Genomic DNA, 25,287 nt, shown 5'->3' on the forward strand with positions numbered 1-25,287 from the left:
GTTTGCCTTGCAAGCAGCAGATCCAGGACCAAAGGTGGTTGGTTCGAATCCCGGTGTCCCATATGGTCCCCCGTGCCTGCCAGGAGCTATTTCTGAGCAGACAGACAGGAGTAACCCCTGAGCACCGCCGGGTGTGGCCCAAAAACCAAAAAAAAAAAAAAAAAAAGATACACAGTATTACTTCTGAACATGACTCAAAAGAAATGATACAAAGTAGGTTGGTTCCTTGGCCCACAGTATCAGACTGGATTAATTTGCTGATAATTTTCTCTTATCCTTGGATTCCTCCCTGCTTTGGAAGGTTGATTCCTTGGGTGAACATAATTCAAATGGATCCTTCCACCCCTCTAGGAAATCAATCCTTCACTGATAAAATCTACAGTTCAGAACAGGCCCTGCAAGGAACTGGTACAACTTATATCCACCCATCTTTTCTCTCTTTTTTTGGTTTTGGGGCCACACCTGAAAATGCTCAGGGCTTACTCCCTGGTTACGAGCTCAGAAATCACTTCTGCAGTATGGGGGGACTAGATGAGATTCTGTGGATTGAAGCTGGTTGGCTGAATGAAAGACAGAAGTCCCATCCCCACTGTGTTCTCTCTCCAGCCCCAGACTTATCTACATTATCACTCTCACCCCCTTTTTGTACTCATCTCACACTTGACTCTAGCTTATCTATGTCTAAATCCACCCCAAGAATCTAGTGTAGTGTGTGAATGTAATTATTCCTTTGAATGCAATTAATTTCTAGGAGACCAGTTAATCTAGTCAATCATTCCTCTCTCTTCTTTCTACTTTCTAATGTGATCTCATTGACCATAATTTAAGACCAATGTAAATTCCATATAAAATTTACAAGTAAAAGCCGAAGAAAAAGAAGTTGGAGAGATAGTAAGTGGCCCAAACTACGTACCCAACCCTGCCATAAGATGGTCTATGTATTTTTGGGAGAGGGCTTGCCACACATTGCAGCACTTAGGGTTAATCCTGGCAGGCTCAGGGGACCCTATGGAATGCCAGGGATTGAACCAACTTGGCCAGGTACAAGGAAAATAAATGCCCTGTTGCTCCAGCAAGGTCTTTGTAGTTTTTAAGCTTTAGTTTCCCTCTCTGTAACAGAAAATGTTATACTGATGAAACAGTTACTATCGTCACTATGTAGCATCTCACAGTCCATTCACAGCAACCCAATGAGAAAAGTTTCATGCTGGGCGAAAGCATATCCTTATCCCTTATCATGCATGAGTCCAATAATAACTTTCTCATTTATTTTTGGGTTTGGGGCCAAACTCTGGTGACCTGTTGTTGCTCAGCACTCATGCCTAGCTCTGAAGCCGGACCAATAAGTGGAGATGGTGCCCGTCTTGTATGCAGCTGACCTGGATTTGATCCCCAGCATCTCATATGGTCGCCCCCGTCCCCCACAGGACCGCCAGGACTGATCCCTGAGCATTGTCAGATATGGCCCCTTTTTATCTACCCTGGATAAAGAAGAGAAGTTCTGAGGCTGGAGAGATAGTACAGCAGGCAGGGTATGTGCCCTACATGCAGCCTAGCCAGGTCTGATCCCCTGGCTATCCCAAAGGGTCCTCCGAGCCCTACCAGGATTGATCCCTACCAAGTGTGGCAACAAATCAAATTCCTTCATTTATGGTTTACGTGGGGAAGGAAAGAATTTTATAGCACTATGATAAATAAGTCTGTTTTATATGTATACACATATACAGGCAAAAAGGTTAAATTACAGAAAACTGTTGTGAACCACAGAATCACAGACATAGTGATCTTGCATGCATGAGCCTCCTTTGATCCCTAGCATCACCTGGTCTCCTCAGCACTGACCTGAACTGTGGGCCCCACTCCAGCTCTGCCAGCTGAGGCCAAACCTCACTCCCTCACTGCCTCCTTCACTCCAAACAACAGAACACCTTATGGATAGAAAGTAAAGATCTGCACCAAAATATAAAAGTTAATCTCAAGGTGGGGGTGGGGCCAGGGGTGGGGTTCACACCCAGGAAAGCTCAGGACTTGAGGGAGGGGGCACTGCCAGTGACCCTGGAGAGAGAACCAGGGTCAACCACATAAACTCAAGGCCTTTAACCCCAAGCACCCTCCAGTCCGAGAATGTTTTTAAGTAAACATTGTTTGACTCTGTTTCGTAACTTTTTGAAATAGGTGACACCTACTTGTTCCAATGAAAGCACAAACTACAAATGACAGAACACGTTCACATTAAAGTATTTGTGACAGTACATGTCTTTGCTTTAACAACATGATTCCTAATACTTTTTACAGTCAGTAAAATCTTCCAGAGGGAGGAAAAGATCGTAAGACTATCTCCACATTTCTAGATCCCAGAGATAAATTCTGATGAAAAACACTATACATGGTTAAGTTTCAGAAAATAGCATAGCACTATATCTTCCGCCTTTGAACCAGATGAACCAGAAGCACTGCTTTGCAATTTCACATAAATAAAACACATTTCTGCTACTTGCAGAAGACAACTCACAAGGTATTGATGAATGAAAGCCTAATTTATAACCACATTATTTGTCAAAATACTATATTCTGCCAGTCCTAGACTTTGCATAGAAATACCAGGGTCGAGGCCGGAAAGATGGCATGGAGGTAAGGCGTTGTTTGCCTTGCATGCAGAAGGATCGTGGTTCAAATTTCGGCAGGAGCAATTTATGTGCATAGACCAGAAGTAAAGCCTGAGCACTGCCAGGTGTGACACCCGCTCCCCCCCCCCCCCAAATACCAGGGTCAGAGAGACCAAGCTTGACAAACTTGGTGCATGCCTTGTTTGGAAAGGGAAGCCCACCATGGATTCCAGGAACTGACTGCACTGTCCCCCAAGGCTTCTGGAAACAGAGCCCCACCCACCCACCTACCTCCAGCACAGAACTGGGCGAAGCTCAAATAACAAAACCGAGGTCAAATACCAGGAGAGGCCCCTTCCTGCTGGAAGGAACTGTACCTACTGACTTACACAGTCCAGACTGTCAAACTAGTTAGACCTTTTTGTTTGTTTGCTCAAGAACTGTTGAGAGAGAGAGAGAAAGAGACAGAGACAGAGAAAGAAAGAGAAAGAGACAGAGAGAGAGAGAGAAAGAAAGAGACAGAGAGAGAGAGAGGGAGGGAGGGAGGGAGGGAGGGAGGGAGAGAGAGAGAGAGAGAGAGAGAGAGAGAGAGAGAGAGAGAGAGAGAGAGAGAGAGAGAGAGAGAGAGAGAGAGAGAGAAATATGTGTGTGATCTTTCTTATGGGGCACCAGAGATTGTACTAGCTCTCCAGACCAAGTCTGATTTTTTTTTTTTTTTTTTTTTGGTTTTTGGGTCACACCCAGCAGCCTCAGGGGTTACTCCTGGCTCTATGCTCAGAAATTGCTCCTGGCAGGCTCAGGGAACCATATGGAATGCTGGGATTCGAACCAATGTCCTTCCTCATGCAAGGCAAATGCCCTACTTCCATGCTATCTCTCCGGCCCACCAAGTCTGATTTCTGATGCTTACCTCAGAAGTGGTACCTTGATAGAAGGTTCACAGAAATGCTAGGCTTGCCATTTTCCTGCCAAACTTCCCTTAAAGGAAGATTTTCCAAAGGAGCACACGCTGAATGACTGTTTCTGAACACAGGCCAAATAATCTTAGGAACCTCTACTAGAATATAAAACCATGTACAATTGCTTATGCTTTAATATGGGAGTTTTCAATATATATATATTTTTTTCTTTTTTCTTTAAAAAAATTGTTTTAGCCAACCTGGTGGTGCTCAGGGGTTAATCAGAAATCACAGCATTTAGGAATTTGGGGACCATTTGGGACGCCAGGAGTAAAACCCAGTTTGGCTGCATGCAAGGGAAGTGGCCTCCCTACCACTAGACAACCATTCCGCCCCACCAGATTTTTCTTTTTTTTTTTTTTCTTTTTTTTTGGGGGGGGGAATGAGGGAAAACCTAGGGTAACCTTCAAGCTCCACTGAGGGACCCACCTTGCTGGCTTGAAGGCATGTGGCCTGGGGAAGCCCTGGAGATCAGAAGCAGGGCAGTAGAGGGGTGCTGGGGTCACCCAAGTCCCGCACCCCCCCAGGCCCCTCCCCAGACTATTTCTATGGGCCCAGCTCAGTAGGCTGGTTGGGGCCAAGTTTTCTATGCCAAAGGCTCAGACCAACATGTGACCCCAAAAGGATCCCCAAGTACAGAACACCTGAGCACCCCTGCAGCTAGAGCAGGCTCTACTCACCGCTGCAAATGGTCCACAAATCCCCCAGTAATAAGAAATGAATTTTAAATAAAAGCATCTCTTCAATATGAAGAAAACTTGGTAAACTTAGAATTGAGCTGCCAGCAGTTCCACTTTGGGGCATCTACCCCCAGGACTTAGAAAGCATTCATTCAAAAAGATATACACACATCATTATTCATGACTGCATTTAGTACAATAACAACAGATATGGACTCAAATTAGGTGTCCAGCCACAGATAATGAATTATGGGGATGGGGATAGAGTACACAATGGTCTATGCAACTGGAAGGAACTGAAAGATAATCACGTTGAACGAAGTAAGCCAGAAGAAGAAACACAAACACGGATGATCCCACTTATCTATGGTCTACAGAATAACTGGATGAGGAAATGTAATATAGTACAGAGGGGATGCCTAGATCACTCTTGACCCCAGAACATAGGGAGGAAAGGAAAAAAATCAATGTAGGAAAGAAGATGAGAAAGGGAAGTAATGGGGAAACAGGGGCTGGGCTGGGAACGTGGGAGAGTGATGTAACGATAAAACCAAAGCACAGGATCAATGCCACTGAAAACACAAGATCTGAGCTGCAACTACTGAACTTGGATAGGTACATGTCAAGGTGGCAGGCAGGGGTTGGGAGGGAACGACAGGATGGAATGTGGGGCACAAGGTGATGGGAGTTGACTCTGGTGGTGGGATTGATGTTGAGGTATTATATGCCTAAGCCTCAATTATATATAACTTTGTAAACCATAGTTCTCTTAATAAAATAAACAGTGAGGAGCTGGAGCAGCAATGAGAGTGGTAAGGCATCTACCTTGCCCATGCTAGCCCAGGACGGAACACGGTTCAATCCCCAGGTGTCCAATATGGTCCCCCAAGCTAGGATCGATCTCTTAGCACAAAGCCAGGAGTAACCCCTGAGTGTCACCAGGTGTGGCCCAAATAAATAAAAAATAAAAAGTGAAACATTTTTCTATTCCAGCATCCCATATGGACCCTTGAGCACATTAAGAATGATTACTGTGTGCAGTCAGGAAAAACCCTGAGCATCACTGGGTAAAACCAGAAACAACAACAATAGTAGTAGTAGTAGTAGTAGTAGTAGTAGTAGTAGTAGTAGTAGTAGTAGTAGTAGTAATAGATAATTTTTGTTGGGATGGACTGGGCCCATACCTAGCTTACTCACAAGACCATACATATGCTGTAGAAAGGATCACACAGGGGCCAGTCACATGCAAGACAAGTGGCTTAATCCTGCTCCACTCCAGGACTGATAATTTGAGGTATTTTTTTGTTTGTTTTTTTGGCCACACCCGTTTGATGCTCAGGGGTTACTCCTGGCTAAGCGCTCAGAAATTGCCCCTGGCTTGGGGGGACCATATGGGACAGCGGGGAATCGGGATCGAACCGTGTAATCCTTCCACGGCTAGCACTTGCAAGGCAGACACCTTACCTCTAGCGCCACCTCGCCTGCCTTCAGGACTGATAGTTTTTAAAAAATAAAATAAAGAGTCCAGGTTCCTTCTACCAACAGGGCTGCCCAAGCACACTGGACCCCCCCACCCCAAGGTACCGGGTGACATCTGACATCTGCAAGCAGGACTCAGCAGGTAATTGGCCTATTCATTTTCCTGAGGGGATGTTTCTGGCAAATCCTTTGTCTCTATTAGCTTAGAAGACTATTGTCCCTGGGGAACCTGAACCCTGAGGGTAGGAAGAACCTTCCTAAATGCCTTTGCTCAACCTCCCTTAGAAAACAGAGTTCTATAAATTTTACTCAACAAGCATAAATAGAACATCAGCTGTAATCCTAATAACCTTTTGCTAACACAAAGGCAAGTTGCTCTATATTTTTCTTTCTGGCTGGATGTATTGGGCTGCTTTGAATTACTTTAGTATTTGTCTATTTCCTTTGTTCTCAAGGCATGGGCGCCTTTGGTCACGTGGGTAACAAGATTAGGAATTACTGAGGTGTCCTATGTTCTAGGTTTCATCAGCTAGGCTCCCCACAGTCCCCAACATCCCAAATGGTTCCCTCAGCACTGCCAGGAGTGATTTCCTGAATGTGGAGCCAGGAGTAACCCTTGAGTATGGCTGAGGGTGGTGCAAAAAGAAAACATCAAAAGAAGAATGTGAAGTTCAATGTCTTTACAAAATGCCTTTAAGACTCTTACCTTTTATTTCAAAGTTTATTTTAAAATATCTCATATGGGGGCTTAAAGATCCAAGTACTCAAACCTGCCAGAAGCGACCCAACACAAAACTGGAAATAAGTAGCCCCTGAGCACTGTTGTTGGTATGCCAAAAAGCAAAACAAATCCCCCCCCAAAAATAACTCTTATGTCAGAAAAGTCATCGTTGTAAATTGAAACCCTTATAAAAACACAGTAGAGTTGATACAAAAATAAACTAAGATAAAAGAAGACCACAACATCATTTCACCATCTCAACATATCCAGACTATAAATGTAAAATTCTGGTGCTAGACAAGGGAAGGTGACCCCCATAAGGTTGGAGTGCATGGAGAAAAGAGGCAGGCCGCCCACCTGTGGTCCCCATCCATTACTGAGCTGGGCAGAAAATCCAAACACTGTAGGTGTGATCCTGACCCCCACCTTCACACTCCCCCCATACACACAAACCAGACTATAGGGAACAGGAAAAAAAGCTGCCACTTCTAACACCTTCCTACAGTGCTTTTGAAAAATCAAATCATTCGTTAGATTCCTCTGGTGGGGACAGGATCTCAGGCGCTCCTCTCAATAATGGTCTTAGATTCCTTTCACCTTTCAGGTGGCAATGAAGGGCTGGAGTGTCCCCAAGAGAACTGATCCCCAGTCATTGCTGTCAGCTCCCTAAAAATGAGTCCTGCTGCATGAACACCGTCCCTCTTCAAAATACAATGAGATGAAGGAATAAAATGTGGGGTATTTTTCTTGCCTTGAGTTGTTGACTCAAGAAGACTCGGGTGGTTTCAACCTGCAGATACACAGAGCAGCTTATCAGGGGACCTGAGAGTAGATGAACAGCTGCTGAACTCACTATCACATGCTTGAGAAAGGGGTGGGGGGCCAAATGCTGCTGAGGGGGGCACATCACCGACTCCCAACTCAGAACCAAGGGCCAGCAAACCGCAGAGGAGCACCAGGATTCCAAAGCATAGAGAAGCGGAGCAGAGGGGCTTTTCAAACTGACAGCTGAACAGGCTCAGGGCTGCTCAATAGGTAATCTAAGGAAGGGCAGCTGGAGCCCAATTCTCAAAGGGCTTTCAAACCACAAAGCACTGGAATGTGCCCAGCGGGGAGGAGGACTCGGAAGTGAGGAAGTGAAGGGCCGTCAGAAAAAAAGTGGGAGAGGGGATGGGGAAGGAGAGGGGACTGGGCAGACCTGTCTTTGTGCCCCTGGATAGACAGGGGGTAAATGGGCACTCACTCTGACGTCAGGCAGGGGCTTTGGTATGTGTCTGAAAGTTGGGTGAACAGATGGAAAATCAGGGAAACTCAATATAAATGGCATCAAAGGAAAGGGGGAGAAGAAGCGGGTGAGTTAGGTGGAGCAGGACAAGCAGAAGAGAAGGAGCATGGGCAATAGCATAGTGGGGAGGGTGTATTCCTTGCATGAGGATGACCTGGGTTCCATCCCCAGCATCCCATATGGTCCCTGGAGCCTGCCAGGAGTAATTCTAATATCGCCATGTGTGCCCCCCCAAAAAAAAAGAGAGAGGAATGTGGTTAGGGATATCTATGAATTCAGACCGCAGGGCAGCACGGGAATGGGATTGGTGCCATTTAGTTAAGAACTACCTGGGAGGGGAGGGCCAGAGATACAGCAGGGGAGCCAGAGGCACTGGGATACAGTCTAAGGCCCTAAAAGGCCCCACCCTGAGTGATCCCTGAGCACAAAAAGTCCTGAGCTCTACTGGGTATATAGCCTCACCCATCCACACCCCCACTCCCAAAGGAAATCGAAGAAACTTCTGGAAAAAAGTTTCAATCTTTGGGTCCCCCACTCTAGGAACTTCTAGGAATTCCCCTCTAGGAATTTCTGAGATGGAGCTGATGTCTGTCAACTCAGGCAAGAAATACAACCTCCTGGGCCAGGAGTAACCCCTGAGCGCTGCCAGGTGTGACCCAAAAACAAGAAAAGAAAAGAAAAGAAAAGAAAAGAAAAGAAAAGAAAAGAAAAGAAAAGAAAAGAAAAGAAAAGAAAAGAAAAGGGCCTGGAGAGATAGCATAGCTGCGTTTGCCTTGCAAGCAGCCGATCCAGGACCAAAGGTGGCTGGTTCGAATCCCAGTGTCCCATATGGTCCCCCGTGCCTGCCAGGAGCTATTTCTGAGCAGACAGCCAGGAGTAACCCCTTAGCACCGCCGGGTGTGACCCAAAAACCAAAAAAAAAAAAAGAAAAGAAAAGAAAAGAAAGAAAACCTCCAAGGAGAAGCTGATGCAATTATTCAGTGAAGGACCCAAGACAGTGAAGCTAATTGCAGACACTTCCAACTGCCCAGGGGTCAGTCAAACAAAATCAGCTCAGCAATAATAAAAGCAGTGGAGATAAGTCCAAGTGCAGTCACAACTGGATCAATCTACCAAACATTGCTTTGAGGGTCTTTTCACAGATGTGAATGCAAGGACAACCTGAAAACTCATGACTATGCAGGATGCTGCTGGTGGCTCCTGGAATTTCTAGAATGTATCCAGGTTTGATCCCTGACATCCCAAATGGTCCTCAGAGCCCCCCAGGAGTAATTCCTGAGTGAAGAGCCTGGAGTAAACGCTGAGCACACTGGGTGTGGCCCCAAACCAAAACCAAACTCAAATTTCCAGAATGTCACATCCAGTAGCAGCTTTGTCAGTCTTGGAAGTACCATGGCGCAGATATTTTTAGCCTTCCTTCCTTCCTTCCTTCCTTCCTTCCTTCCTTCCTTCCTTCCTTCCTTCCTTCCTTCCTTCCTTCCTTCCTTCCTTCCTTCCTTCCTCCCTCCCTCCTCCCTCCCTCCCTCCCTCCTTCCTTCCTTCCTTCCTTCCTTCCTTGGAGGACCATATGGGATGCCGGGGGGATCGAACAGTCTGGCCTAGGTCAGCTGTGTGCAAGGCAAATGCCCTACCGCTGTGCCACTGCTCTGGCCCCCTGCCTGTCCTTTCAAGCCGTTCCCTCAGACCCCCTTGAACCTTACACTTCTACACTAGCTCATTGGCATGTATTTGTGTCAATCTTCTATTTGTTGGTTTTATTTTCTTTTGGTTTTTGGGTCACACCAGCAGCGCTCAGGGGTTACTCCTATGCTCAGAAATCGCTCCTGGCAGGCTCGGGGGACCATATGGGATGCCGGGATTTGAACCACCGGCCTTCTACATGCAAGGCAAATGCCCTACCTCCATGTTATCTCTTGGGGTCCCAATCTTCCATTTGTTTAACCCTTGTTTGGTTGGTTGTGTTTTTAGGCCATACCCCACGGCACTTGGGAACTACCTGCTCGGCTTTGAACCTGGGAGGTGGTTACTTGTAGTGATGGGACTCAGGGACCATATGGGATGCCAGTGATTGAACCAGGGATGTCTATGTGGAAGGCAAATGCCTTTCCCCTGTGCTATCGCTCTGTCCCCCTTTCCATGTTCCCTCCATTCCTTTGTGGGGCCATTTTTCAAACTTCTCCTTGTAGTCTCTATGTGGAACACAGATTCCTTTCTACCCACCAGATAGCAAAACCCCACAACACAGATGCCCTGGGCTATTGAGTTTTCAGCAAACTCAACCTCGACGAACAAAGAAGCCATTCTCCACACCTCAACTGCAGAACCCCCAAAGCCCCTATGTACGTACATACCTGGTGAGACTGACACTGAGCCTGTTAGAAGGGAATGTAAGTTTACAATTAACTGCTGCTGTTTCACTTCTGTAACCATCCTTTGCTTTAGACATAGGACTGCCATGACAGGCCTCAGATATGTGGCAGAAGGGACTAGGCCAAAACATCCAGTCCCAGGAACTTCGAGGGCACATAACAGGACAGTTAGATAAACTAGCAACACTGGTGGAGGAACCTGCGAGTGATATGCCTATGTAATTGCATGCCAAGGTCATGGGTACCCAGCAGGCAATGGAGTTCCTCCTCTACCACTTCAGCCAACCAGTTTAAACCTGGATGATGTACTAAGAATCAATATTTTTATCTTTAGGTTGAAGCCCTCGCAGTCCTATAAAAGTTCTATGAATCCCATCTGGGAGAGGTGTGGCCCCAGCATGCTGGTAACTTAATAAGGTCCCTCGCTTTTTCATTACTGCCATCTCCCCCTGTCTTTATGGGTAAGGCCCACCCTAAAACCACATTACACTCCAGTGTTACTGGGTGTAGTCTCCAGCACCCTCCAAACTGGTATGCTGAAATCATATGCTCATAATTGATAATAACAATGGCTAGAGAGGAAAAGGAATCATTGTTGAAGGGGCAGGGTACTGACGGATTGACCTAGAACAGGAAGAAGCAGTTATTTCTGAGCTCAGGGCTGTTCAGTACTTGACCCCATAACCCCATCACAAAGAAAACAGCCCACTCTTCCGGGGAAGGCCAATTCCAGGGGACTTCTGGGGACGGCAGGCTGAGAACAAAGCCAAGGGCCCGTTGTCACTGAAAGGCTTCATTTTTTCAAGAAGTGCACGATTAGAGAGAGAGGTCAGTGGCCTTATGGGCGGCCAGCACCAGACCAATCGCCAGGCCCACCAGGAGCTACCCCAGACCACAGAGCCAGATGTGGAGACCCAGGCTTCCTCCATTCCAAGTTTGCAATTCCAGGGTTAAGTGGGCCAGCCTCGACTGAACTAGGAGCAAAGCCTAAAGCCTAAACTTGAAGTCAAACCTGGCAAGTTCATTATTTGAAATCCCATTACACACACCACACCACACCACACCCCGCACCACACCGCACCGCACTGCACCACACCGCACACCACACCACACCACACCATACCACACCACACACCCCCCTCTCTGACTAGATAACACCAGCACACTTTAGCTGATGAATTATTTAAGAAGAGAATCTCAGGTGTTTTCTGGGAAATAAATTAGTCATCAGTGTGGATTTCCAGAAATGTCTGCATACTATCTGTGTGTGAACTTCAAGCCTAGCTTTGGGAAATATTTCTAGGGGCTGTCTTTGCAAAGCCACTCCCTCAGCTGTTTGGGGGGGAGGGGAGCTGGTGGATGAGGCTGCAAGGATCTCAAGCTCAATTTACCTGGGGGCCACAGGAGGCAAGTCGGGTGATCACAGTGCAAAGTCAGTAGTAAGCCTTGAACATTGGGGGGTGTGACCCAAACAACTAAAACAAAACAAAACAAAGATTCCTCTAGGGCAGGGCCACAAAATGTTGTATGGAGGGCCATTTGTGGACCGACCCCTGCTGTAAGGTTAAGCTGGTAAGGGCTCAGGGATCACTCCTGAGCCGGGGTTATATGAAGTGGCGGGATCAAACCGGGGCTGACTGCATAGAATGCCATATAAGTGCATATAAAGCATGTACATGCCTTCACCCCATACCATCCTTCCACCCACCCCCCAACACTTTTTTTTATCACCTTCAGTGATACTCTGGGGTTAATTCTGGCTCTGCACTCCAGGCAGGCTTGGGGGACAATATGGGATGTTGGGGATGGAATCCAAGTTAGCCCTCCCCTCTGTGATATCACTGTGCTATCCCCAGTCCCTAAGCTTCTTATTCCTTCTATGCCAGGTACTTTAAAGCCCATAATGGATGTCATAAAAATAAAGGATATGGGTACCTTTTCATCCATTCCACGATAATGCCCTCATGGCGATAGATCCTGGGGCTGGAGCATGTCCTGTCTTTGAGGATTGGCTATATGGCCATTTGTGGGGGGATACAGAAACCTCGTGAGGATTTCATCAGCCTCTCCTGTCCTCGTGGACCCCAGAGACTCTAAGATGTAGACAACATAAAGGTGCAATGAAACTCTATGTGCAGGCAGTGAAGACTTCAATGGCACAGGCTGCCAAGGACAAACCATCATCACCACAAAAAAAGAAAAAAAAAAAAACTCAGATAGGTAAACCGAGGAAAAAGTGATTGACCTGCTGGTAAAGGAACCCAAGAAACCAAGATCGGAACTCAGACCTCTGTAGTTCCAGCAAGCACAGAAACACAACACACAAGACCATAGCAATGCTCACGGATATGCCCACAACACACAGGTCACAACATACTCATGGCTAGTCCTTGGGGAGACCCATGGGAGACTCAGTAACTCGGAAGGAACACCAGAAACCCCCTCACTTGGATCAATCCCCTTCACCCGCCACCCGCCTTCCTCCTTCCCAAACTAGGAGGCGATGGACTATTTATAAGAGGCAAGCTCAGGAAAAAGAAAAATAAGCTCGGGGCAAAGAACATAATTCAGCAGCAAAACCTTGCATGAGGGCCCGGAGAGACAGCACAGCGGCGTTTGCCTTGCAAGCAGCTGATCCAGGACCAAAGGTGGTTGGTTCGAATCCCGGTGTCCCATATACCCCCCCCCCTGCCTGCCAGGAGCTATTTCTGAGCAGACAGCCAGGAGTAACCCCTGAGCACCACTGGGTGTGGCCCAAAAACCAAAAACCAAAAACCAAAAAAAAAAAAAAAAAAAAAACCTTGCATGAGAGAGGAAGAGAGAAAGAGAGGCATAGTGGTTTCTCTTAGTTTTGGAAAAGATGGAAAATACATTTTCCATTCACAGCTAAACTATCTATATTAGCTATGGGAAGTGAGCACAATAGCGACTGTAGAAATCAGTATTTTTATTTGTTCAGTTTGGGTTTGGGTTACTCTGGCTCTGCCCTCATGAATCACTCCTGGCCGTGCTCAGAGGAGCCTAAGGAGTGCTAGGGATCAAACCTGAGTTGACCACAAGTGCAAGTGCCTACTCGATGTCTTCTTCTCTGACAGCTTGTAGAAATCACACATGGACACATGGAGCTGGAGCAATAGCACAGCAGATAGTGTTTGCCTTGCATGCAGTCAACCCAGGTTCAATCCCTGGTATCACATATGATCTCACCCCCCCCCCCCCCGCAAACCTTCAAGGAGTGATTTCTGAGCACAGAGCTAGGAGTACCCCTTGAGTGCCACCGGGTGTGACCCCAAAATAAATCACATGTGTAAGCAAAGAGCTAATTATAAGTCCAGGTACAGGGACTGGAGAGATAGCATGGAGGTAAAGCGTTCGCCTTGCAGCAAAAGGTCATTGGTTAGAATCCCTACATCCCATAGGGTCCCCTGAGCCTGCCAGGAGCAACTTCTGAGAACTGCAGGGTGTGGCCCAAAAACAAAACAAAACAAAAAAGTCCAGGTACAGATAATTCAGAGGCAAATAGGAAACAAGCACAAATGAATGCAGAAACTAAATAAACTGCCGGAGAGAGAGCACAGCCGCGTTTGCTTTGCAAGCAGCCAATCCAGGACCTATGGTGGTTGGTTCAAATCCCCAAGTCACATATCCCTGTGCCTGCCAGGAGCAATTTCTGAGCAGATAGCCAGGAGTAACCCCTGAGCGCCGGGTGTGGCCAAAAACCAAAAAAAAAAAAGAAACCAAATAAACGCACTGGGGTGTCTCTTTGCCATGAACTTATCGAAGATTTACTTTAGAAGGGGCCGGAGAAATAGCACAGCAGTAGGGTGTTTGCCTTGCATGCGGCTGACCCAGGATAGACCTGGGCTTGATTCTGGCATCCGATGTGGTCAGAGTCAGGATTTCTGCAATTTATGAGCACAAGGTCAGGAGTAACCCCTGAGCATCGCCACCGGGTGTGGCCCAAAAACCAATAAACAACAACAAAAAATGTATTTAGAGATGATCATCTCCAAGGCTCAAAAGGGAGTGGACACTCTTCTCTCCTGGAGATTAAACTGTGTCAGTATTGGTGGTCTGTCAGATGCAGAAAACATGATCCTTAAAGAGCCATTACTCCAACCTTTTAGTTTGTATCTATCCAAAGGAAAGCAAGTAAAAAGATTAATATACAAAAGATGTCTCTGAGGACTATTTCTCATACAGAACATTAGCTACTGATCTAGTCTATTCAACATTTAAAAAGAAAGAAAACAATGTTGAAAAGGAGGCAACTGGGGCCAGGAGAGAGAGCACAGCGGTGTTTGCCTTGCAAGCAGCCGATCCAGGACCAAAGGTGGTTGGTTCGAATCCCGGTGTCCCATATGGTCCCCCATGCCTGCCAGGAGCTGTTTCTGAGCAGACAGACAGGAGTAACCCCGAGCACCGCCGGGTGTGGCCCAAAAACCAAAAAAAAAAAAAAAAAAAGGAGGCAACTGGATATCTGATTAAGGGCTAGAGGTGTTTTCTTTCCAGAACGTTCATTTTATTTTATTTTTATTTGAAAGCAACGTTTAAAAGGAGGCAATTGGATATCTGATTAAGGGCTAGAGGTGTCTTGTTTCCAGAATGTTCATTTTATTTTATTTTGGGGTAACACCCACAGGACTCAGGGCTCACTCTTAACAGTGCTTGGGAGAACATGTAGGTGCTGGGGATCCAACCCAGATGGGTCGCGTGCAAGAAAAGTAAATACCTTCCCTCTCTGTACTACCGACAGCTCCAGCCTTCAGAATGTTACCTCTAAACACTTTTATTTCTTCTGCCCTGAAGTCAAAAACTTCAAAGTTGGGGCCGGAGAGACTGTATGGTGGTAGGGCGTTTGCCTTGCATGCAGAAGTACAGTGATTCAAATCCCAGCATCCCACATGGTCCCCCGAGCCTGCTAGGAGTGATTTCTGAGCGTAGAGCCAGGAATAACCCTTGAGCACTGCTGGGTGTGACCCAAAAACAAAAAACAAACAAATATACCCAACCTTTAAACTTATAGGAAAACCACTTAAAATGAATAAAAGACAGGGAAGAGAGCTCAAGGGACATGGCACCAGGTTCAAGTCTGATTCTGCCTGGTGGGGGTAAAGGGTTTGGGAGGCTGTAAATAACTCCACAAGCTGTCATCCCACCAGGGAAGCAGGTCTCGGGCAGGGACCGCTGCACAAAATGTTCAAAATCAGATAGGTGAGGCACGTGCCTGGTGTCTGGGGACCTTTCCAACTTGTGGAGCAAGAGGATCTACTTGGTGAAAAATGACAGTCACTGGAGATCACTGGCTGAAGGGGTAGGGGTGTCTTAAACTGTTCTCAGAATCCCACTGACTGAATAACATACACATGCAAATAAGAAACTGATTGGCACCAGCTGGCCCAGCACTTAAGGGGGGGGACTTTTTCTCCACTGCATCCCAACTAGCAATTTCCACTGTTCTCACCTCAGGGGGCCTATTAGTGAAGATCTAAGAAAAGATATTATTTATCAAAGGCCTGTAGTGAGCTTGTAACAATTAAGTATGCATCCCTCGGAGAAAGCCAACAAATCTGTTTAACCTAACTATCCGAGACCTTAGTCCTCTTAGGGCTCTTTCTGGGCTCCAAAAGGAAGAAAATCATGCCAGTTTTCCAAATTTCTGCGTCACCTAGTCTTCAAACGGAGGAAACCATAGGTTTCATAGGTCTTTCTACGTAAGAACCCCTTTCATTGTCAGAAAAGCCACTGCAAGATCAGAGTTGCATTGCTTTGAAAGGTACACAGAAGTTTCACATCAAAACAGGAAGCTGGAAACTAGAGACAGTTCAAAGGGCTGAGTGCATGTGGGGTACGGTTCCCTGAGCCCCACTGGGAACCAACCCCCCAGCAGAGAGCTGAAAGCAGTCTCTGATCATGGCCCAGATTGCCTCCCCCAAACAAGCATTAATTAAAATAAGTCGGGATGTATGTGTTTGTACAAACTGCACACAGGAAGCCCTGGCAAAGAATCCATTAATACCCAAAACTGGGAGGGGTGTGGGGGATGAGAGCACACCAGACAGTACTGAAGGGGTTACTCAGGCTATGAGCCTAGGAATCAATCCTGATGGTGCATGGGGGACCATATGGGACGCAGCGAATCAAACTTGGTCAGTGTGTGAAAGACAAATGCCCTTCCCACTGTGATCACTCTGGCTCTATAACCAATTTCTTTCTTTCTTTTTTTTTTTTAACCAATTTCTTTTTAACTTATAAAATGAACCCAAGAGTTCTTCAGACTGTCCCCAAAATACATTACAGGAGACAGTGATAGTACAGCAAGGAAGGCACTTGCCTTACAAGTAAATGCCAGATCTGGGTTCAATCCTTAGCAGCACACATATAGTTGGGTTCACCAGGAGTGACCTATGGTCGCAGGGGTCCTCAAACTTTTTAAACAGGGGGCCAGTTCACTGTCCCTCAGACCATTGGAGGGTCTGACTATAGTAAAAACAAAACTTATGAACGAATTCTTATGCACACTGCATATATCTTATTTTGCAATGAAGAAACAAAACAGATACAAATACAATGTGGCCCAGGGGCCATAGTTTGAGGACCACTGTCTTAGAGCCAAAAATAAGCCCTGAGCACACCCCAGAACAACCACAACAACAAATTTATCAACAAAATCCTCCTCAAATGACAATCAGAAACTCTGAGAAATGCTTGAGAAAGAACTAATTTATGAAATTGTAAAAGAATTATAAGTATTGAGAACTCCAGCAAAAATGCTTCCAATCAGTCTTTATTATATTTAGCTCAGTGGAGATTCTCAGATACCTTTTTCTCCAACTTTTCTTTTGGCAGACAGGCTAAAAGCTACATTTTAGAAAGTTCACAGCAGGGGAAATGAAATCTGAGTGGAAGTGTGGGAGTTTTCCAGTGTCTCTATCTAATCAAGTATTGTGTTTCTTGTATACAAGTACAAAAAACTTCCTAAAGAGAAGGTCTTTCTAGTAAGTCCAGACTAGAGACAGACAAGCATTTAATGCATCATCAGAAATGCATCCGCTTGGACTTAGAAGGTTCATGTCATCCCATGTTTCGGGAGAGGTTTATTCAATGAACTTCATATTAAGCTTCTTTACTCAAGGACATTATTTATATATACATATACATATATATGCACATATTTAAAAAAAAAAAAGGTCTAATTAGAGGCCTGAGCAATAGTATAGAAATAAGGTGCTTGCCTTGCACAGCACCAACCCGGTTTCAACCCCCAGGACCTCCTAATATGGTCCCCTGAGTCCCCTGAGCCCACTAGGAATAATTCCTGGAGAATTAAAACATTCCTGGGGGAGGTGGAGAGATAGCATGGAGGTAAGGCATTTGCCTTTCATGCAGAAGGATGGTGGTTGGAACCCCAGCATCCCATATGGTCCCCAGTGCCTGCCAGGGGCGATTTCTTAGCATAGAGCCAGGAGTAACCCCTGAGTACTACCGGGTGTGACCCCCCCCAAAAAAAACAAAAACAAAAACAAAAAAACATTCCTAGGGTGCCAGGGAGATAGCACGGAGGTAGGGCATTTGCCTTGGATGCAGAAGGCCAGCGATTCGAATCCCAGCATCCCATATGGTCCCCCGAGCCTGACAGGAGCGATTTCTGTGACCCAAAAACCAAAAAAAAAAAAAAAGCTAACTAAAACCAATAACCATTCCTGCAGAACCATGAATACATAACCCCTGAGCATCACTGGGTGTGCTCACACCCCCAAAAAGGTCAAACTTATCTATCTCTAAAGAATTATTGTAAATTATGGGCCTGGAGAGATAGCACAGCGGCATTTGCCTCGCAAGCAGCCGATCCAGGATCAAAGGTGGTTGGTTCGAATCCCAGTGTCCCATATGGTCCCCCCGTGCCTGCCAGGAGCTATTTCTGAGCAGACAGCCAGGAGGAACCCCTGAGCACCGCTGGGTGTGGCCCAAAAACCAAAAAAAAAAAAAAAAAAATTATTGTAAATTAAATATATTTAAGAATGCTTTTTGGTGTGCATGTAGGGGGTTAGAGTAACTAAGTCAATATTACACATATACAGTCAGGATGAAGATCAAGGATTATGTGTAAGGCCAACATTTCAACATGATCTTGGTGTATTTCTAGATTTACTGGGGCTATTAATCAATTTTCTAGGTAAATCGGAAAAGGCATTTTGGAACTAGGAAGACAATGTGTTGAGAACTTGCCTCAGAAAATACCAGAGAGGGGCCGGGAAGGTGGCACTACAGGTTAGGTGTCTGCCTTGCAAGCGGATGGACCACAGTTCGATCCCCCGGTGTCCCATATGGCCCCCCCAGGCCAGAGGCGATTTCTGAGCGCATAGCCAGGAGTAACCCCTGAGCATCAAATGGGTGTGGCTCAAAAAATACAAAAAAAAAAAAAAAAAATACCAGAGAAGGTCCGGAGCGGTAGGGCAAGCCCTAAGGTGTTTATCTTGCGTGCACAAGCCTAGCATGGACTGCGGTTCAATCCCCTGGCATCCCATATGGTCCCTCAAGCCAGGAGAGATTTCTGAGCACATAGCCAGGAGTAACCTTTGAGTGTCACAGGGTGTGTCGAAAAACCGAAGGGGGACAAAAAACAAAGCACTGAGAAAGATAAATTGTTCCTCTCTTCCACTTACTATGTGTGGTGACTAAGTTATTTTATGCTTGCCTGAGTATCTCTCACCCCTTGCAACAGTTTTTCCACCAGCTTGAAAGAGGGCTTCTTTCAAGAGGTGTATAAAGTAATGCTTAGATTTGAAGTGGTTTAACTAAATAACTAAATATCGCTGTTATCCTGGATACTTTGAGATTTAGTAACAGTAAAAGTTAAAAAAGTAAAAAGTAACAGTAAAAGTAAGAGTTAACAGAAATAGCCCCTTTACACAAAACACCTTATGTCAAAAGTATATTCTATTTGTTATAACTAATGTAAGTGTCAAGTGGAATGACTTAATCAGTATATAGTTTTCAGCTTCCTTTCTTTCATTCCTGAGAATATTGAAAATATTAGATTGTCTTGAGCAAGGAAGGTAAGGGGGAGGGTGCCGGGGCTTAAAAAAAAAAAAAAAAAGGAAGGTAAGGGGGCTGAAAAACTTGTATGTGGGGGTCAAGGTTGGATTCCCCCAATCTCTCTGACATACACAACACCAGCAATGAGTCCACCAAGAATCCTGAACTCCACCGGGTTAAGACCCCAAAACAGTAATACAACAACTTAGAACTGCAAGAACATAGATCTGGGGTTTTGTTCGGTTTGATGCTACACCCAGCTGTGTCCCTTGCTTTGCACTGAAGAGCTCAATCCTGGTGGGGCTAACAGTACTTCATAAGTGATGATAATTGGAGCTCGCCCCAATTAGTCATGTGCTTTCCCTTTAGTATTTAATTTTGGGGGGGCTCACACCCGGCAGCACTCAGGGCCTATGCCTGGCTCTATGCTCAGAAATTGCCCCCAGCAGATTCAGGGGACCATATGGGATGCCAGGATTCGAACCACAGTCCTTCTGCGTGCAAGGCAAATGCCTTACTGTTGTGTTATCTCTCTGGCTCTCTATTATTATTATTTTATTTTATTTTGTTTTGTTTTGGTTTTGGGTCAAATCCGGCAGCGCTCAGGGGTTACTCCTGGCTCTATGCTCAGAAATCACTCCTGGCAGATTCGAACCACTGTCCTTCTGCATGAAAGGCAAACGCCTTACCTCCATTCTATCTCTCCGGCCCCTCTATTATTTATTTTAAAAGAACACTAAAGTTTAGAATAAATCTCTCGGGCCCGGAGAGATAGCACAGAGGGGCGTTTGCCTTGCAAGCAGCCAACCCAGGACCAAAGGTGGCTGGTTCGAATCCCGTTGTCCCATATGGTCCCCCGTGCCTGCCAGGAGCTATTTCTGAGCAGACAGCCAGGAGTGACCCCTGAGCATCGCCGGGTGTGGCCCAAAAACCAAAAAAAAAAAAAAAAAAAAAAGAATAAATCTCTCACACAACATTTTACTCTTTCCTAGAATCTTGACACAGATTACATTCTTTTCTGTACACATTTCCTCAAGCTTCCTATTCTTTGTCTTGCTTACCACACCCAGGGGTACTCAGGGCTTCTTCTGGCTGGGTGCTCCCTGAAGCAACGGAACCAAAGTCCAACTAGGGGCTCTTCTCTTACCCTGGAGCACAGCAGGCCCAATGCCTCTCTAAAATAAGCAGCAAGTAAGGTAATATGTACAGATATTCCTAAAAAAAAAAACAAACAAAAAAAATAAAGTCTAGGGACAGGAGCAATAGCACAGAGGTAGGGGGTTTGACTTACATGCAGCTAACCTGGAACTGACCTGGGCTCGATCCTGGCCAGCCCATATGAACCCCGAGCCTGCCAGGAGCAATTTCTGAGAGCAGAGCAAGGAGTAACCCAAGTGCCGCAGTTTGACCCAAAAAACAAAATAAAATAAAATAAAATAAAACCCCAGTTAAATGGCCATTTCTGTTTTATCTTTTCAGCCTACACGACTCTTCATTCTTCTCACACAGAGTTACAAGGAGAATTTCAGGAATCAATGGGGGGAAAAATGGTCACTACAGGGGAAAAAATCGAATTAAATACAATATCTAGGAAGTCTGATAGACATGACTATTCTTGGGGAAAAAAAGCACTGGTAATAGTTTATGATGCTTTTGTGTGTGTTTAATATTGAAATTGAACAAGGGATTCGTTTCTAAGCCCACCCCCTGCACAAAACCATGTACATAAATGTACACTCCCCTTAATTTTCTTTTTCATTTTCCTTACCAAAACAAACAAACAAACAAAAAACACCGAGCCTAGTTTAGGTTTACTTAGCTAGACTGACAAACACTATCTTCCAGACCCCAAAACACAAATTTTGGGGGCGGAACCTTAAAATGATCCCCACTGGGGGAAATAAAATCAGAAATTATACAAAAGCCTTGCTGGCTGGGGGAGGAGGCCAGAGAGGGAGAGGCGGGGCCCGGGGTTCTGGGCAAGCCCTTTGATGACGTCACCTCACACACACCCGCTTGCGGCAGTCAGCACAGGCCTCCTGCCTTGCGATTGGTGAGCACGGAGTCAGCAGACATCAGAAGATAATCACCATTGGCCAGACGATTACAACTGGAGCAAGGAACCGCCACCAGGATGCAGAGACCTGGCAGGCAGGAGGGTGGCAAGAAGCCGGTGAAGCCCAGCTGGGCTCCTCACTCAGTGAATTCTATGTGGCCTCACCTATCCACCACCAAGGCAGGCAGGCAGGCAGGCAGGCAGGCGACTCTGATCCGTGGCTTGCAAAGTTTATAAATAACAGGTAATTAATGGTCAGGCATCTCCGAAAAGAACAGGATGCCTCTGTTGGGTGTTGTAACACTACCAAGGCTGTTCCAAACTGGGTAGAAAGAAACAGGTATTTTTCCTTTACCCACGTGCAGTAAGGTCCCTTATTGTTTTACAGGTATTCAAAATTTTCTCAATTTGACATGTGGTTTTGAAAATGAAGGCGGTTCTCCAAGGGACTGTCCATTACTTTGCATCCAATTGTTTTCCTCATTTGTTTAGAACTCATTTTCAAGGAAAGTTTCAAAAGTCTATAGTGTTTATTTTACCCTGTGTCGACAACGAATGTAAGGTTAATCATTGTGAGAGCAACAATAAACGTGATAAACTAGCGCCAATCAAACCTTTTTGTGCATACACAAACACCCCTGAGAACAAGGGAACTCCATTATTTAATACAATAATACATATGCTACTTACAAGAACTTGATGCTGGATAGGATAAAATATTCCTACCTAAGGGCCTCCAAATTGACACTAGGCCTTGCAGAGATCAGGTAGACAAGCCTACCCCGGGCCTCTCAAGTCTTCAAAAGACAGTAGCTCAGAGCAGAGAGAAGTTACAGTGCTCTTAAGTCAGCAGCAATGTTTTGGGTCTGAGACGTCTTCAGCACAGCAGCCAATGGCTTCTTCAAATGCTAAGCAGAAAGTCCAGAGCAGGCACTTCACTTCCAATAGCTACTTCCAATCATTTGAAGTTAGTGAGCTTGACAAAAGATGTAGTTCAAGCTTAGGGCCTTGTATGCATATAGACACACACAGATACAAACACACGTTTCCTCTTGGTTTCCTAAATCTTGGTTACAGAGCTCCCTTCTGTTAACAAAGGGAAATGTAAAAAAAACATGGGGCCAGAGAGATAGCACGGAGGTAAAGCGTTTGCCTTGCATGCAGAAGGTCAGTGGTTCGAATCCTGGCATCCCATATGGTCCCCAGAGCCTGCCAGGAGTGATTTCTGAGCATAATTCCAGAGTAGCCTCTGAGCGCTGCTGGGTGTGACACAACCCCCCCCCAAAAGGGGGGGTAGAGAGAAAGGCATTTGACACACAGGGGACCCACTGTGTGTATGACAAGGGACTGAACTTAAAGTCACTGAACTAATAAGTAAGCCCCAAGAAAACTTTGTTTTCTTCTAAGCCTCATTGAAGAAAGCCAGGCTGCAGTTGGAGCCCAGGAGAGAACACACAGTAGTAAGCTGTCATGCCTCTGGTAGTGGCAGATAGTGCTGGCAATGAAATGGGTGGCCCGTGACAGGAAAGCATGGTTCATGACATCCAGGAGTGACACAGGGGAGGAAAGCAAGAACTATGCCCTGCAGTGCTCCTTGGCAGGCAGGACATATTGACACACACCTGGGTGGTGAGGAACAGAGACCAAGCCTGTCACTGGCGTCTGAGTTTCAAGGGGAACTCAGTGGGCACCAGGCTTGGCCCATTTCAGTCCAGTCTGGGGCAGATTCAAGTGAACGAGTCGGGAAAAGACAGTGGAAAGGAAGGGCCCATGGCGTGCGTCCTCAAAGATGGGGCAAGAGAAGTAACTCTGAGCTGGGAGGGGACCAGAGCTGGGAAGGGTAGATCCAGAAAGGCAGGCTTAACGTGGTCCAACAAGTTTGGGGAGACCAGGCAGAAGGCACGAGGGGAGGAGCGTCCAGGGCCGGTGGGAGCTGGCAGCTGGGATCAAGAGGCCCCACACCCCTGCCATGCGGGGAGGAAAGACTCGTTCGTGGGTCATCAGGGACCAAAGCCTGATGGGTCCAATCTCCAGGGGCACCCACCCAGGATGGCCCCTGCCTGCTTCAGGGGCCCCACGTGGTGGCACTACCACCATCCCTCCTAGCCCTGAGCCCTTCTCGCAGCCAGGGCCCCACCCTCAGCCGTCAATAGTGCGGGGAAACCCCAGGCTGTCCCCAAACAGCCACCCACCACCGTCCTAACTCTGGGGTGCTACGCCCGGCCCTCAGCCTTGCTCCCCTCCTCGCAAACTCACTGGAGAGCCCGGATCACGATCACGCCCCCCCCCCCCCCCGCCCGCACGCCACATCTCCTCTGATGCCATGGATGCCTTCATCCCATTGATGCCAAAGGTGGGGGATCTACACTAGCACACGCCGAGGGGCAGCCAGGGCCCCCCGTACCTCCCCAACCCGGCCAGGTCCCCCTACTCGTCCTGGGGCCGGCCTGGAAGCACGAGAGGCTCGGGTCCGAGGGAGGCGCGGGCACCCACCCGCCCACGACCCCACGACGCGACGCAAGGTGACACGGCTGCCTCCCACCCGGGGTCCTCCAAAGCTCGGGCCCAGGAAAGTGGGGACCCGAGGAAGACGCGGCCCCGAGCACCCAGTTCGTCGGCCAAGGGCTCTGCAGACCACCCCAGGTCTTGGGTTTCGCGTTCGGTGGCCTGCTAGGCCGGTGTCAGTAGGTCTCGACTCGGCCGGGGTGCAAGAGGCGTTTGCAAAAGGCATTTCCGTCCGGCCCCGACCCGTCCCCCCACCCCAGCCCAGCCCCGGCCACTGGATCATGGCGCGGCCGCACGCGCCCCGGTTCATTCATTCGCGTCTTCGCCGCCCGCATTGTCCCCTGCGCTGCCCGCCCGCCCCCCACTCGCTCCCGAGCCGGAAGGGGAAGGGGCTCGGCGCGGGGCCGGGGCGGAGCGGGCTCCGGGGCTCCGGGGCTCCAGGGCCGATCGGCGGGCTCCAGCGCGCTCCCTCGCTCGCAAGGAGAAAGGAAGGGCACGCGGCGGGATGGGGCGCGGGCGGGCGAGGAGCGGGGCGCCCGCAAACACACCAACACACGCGCACACACACCGCACACCCCACGACCGGGTCCCACGTTATGTAAGCGGCGTCGAGGCCCAAAATAATGTGCAAGTGGGGCTGCGGCGCACGACCGGGGCGCCAGGACCCCGCGCGCCCCCGGCTGCTCCGGGCTCCGTCGGCGCCCCGTCCCGCGGGCGGCCGAAGCCCTTCCACGAAGCCCGCCGCCGTCCACCCCCCCGCCCGGCCGGCTGTCCCCGGCGTCGCCCCCCGCTCACCAGTTCTCCTGCATCCAGCGGATGGCCTCATGCTCGTCGAACTGCTTCTCGAACTCGTATTCCTGCAGGGTCAGCACTGACATGTTCATGGGGGCGGCGGGCCGGAGCGGCTGGCGTGCGCTCTGCACAAGATAAAACAGGGGGCACGTCAAGCGCTGGCCCCGCCGCGGCTCCCCGCCCGCCCCCCTCGGCCTGCCCGGGCCGCGGCGCGCTCTCCCCGCCCGGCCGCCGAGCATTGCCTGGGCCTGCGCTCCGGGCTCGCCGCCGCCGCCGCCGCCCGCCCGCCCGCCGCTGCCCGCCCGCCCGCGCCCGCGCCCGCGCCCGCGTCCGCCGGCACCTGGGCGGGGAGGGACGGCGCGGGACGGGATGCCTGGCGGTCTTAGTGCCCGCGCGGCGCCCATCGCCCCTTTTCACTCGCCGGGGGAATCTCCTCCCCCTCGTGCGATCGCCGGGAATTAACCCTTGGCGGCGGCGCCGCCCGCCCGGCCGCCCCGGGGCATGGGGCCGGGGGCGCCGCGCGCGCGGACGGGAGGGGCCCCGGAGGTCAGCCCGCCGCCCCCGACCTCGTGGGCCGCGCCGGGGATGGGAGACGAGTGCGACCGAGAGAGCGAGCGGGCGGGCGGGCGTGCGGGGCTCCGCCGGCCGGCCTCCCTGCCTGCCTGCCTGCCTGCCTGCCAGCTCTTTGGCAAGGACCGGGCCGGGCGGACGGGCGCGGTGACCTCGGGCGGGGAGCGGGACACCCACCCGCAGCCGGCCGGCCTCCCCTGCCCTGTCTCCGGCTATCTCGCTCTCT

General features: G+C 48.4%; 1 protein-coding gene across 1 annotated transcript in view; it reads right to left on the reverse strand.

Annotated features, from left to right (window-relative positions):
- Positions 1-25,065, reverse strand: part of ELOVL6 (ELOVL fatty acid elongase 6) — an 85,656-nt gene extending 60,591 nt beyond the window's left edge. The window contains exons 1-2 of the mRNA XM_049786954.1: positions 25,058-25,065; positions 24,495-24,616 (exon numbers count right to left, since the gene is read on the reverse strand). Of these exons, the coding sequence (XP_049642911.1) occupies positions 24,495-24,583 (89 nt within the window). The 5' untranslated portion in view covers positions 24,584-24,616; positions 25,058-25,065. The remainder of the gene's footprint in view (positions 1-24,494; positions 24,617-25,057) is intronic.
- Positions 25,066-25,287: the final 222 nt, after the last annotated feature.

Source organism: Suncus etruscus, chromosome 14 (genome assembly GCF_024139225.1).
Source record: "Suncus etruscus isolate mSunEtr1 chromosome 14, mSunEtr1.pri.cur, whole genome shotgun sequence".
NCBI classification, from domain to species: Eukaryota; Metazoa; Chordata; class Mammalia; order Eulipotyphla; family Soricidae; genus Suncus; species Suncus etruscus.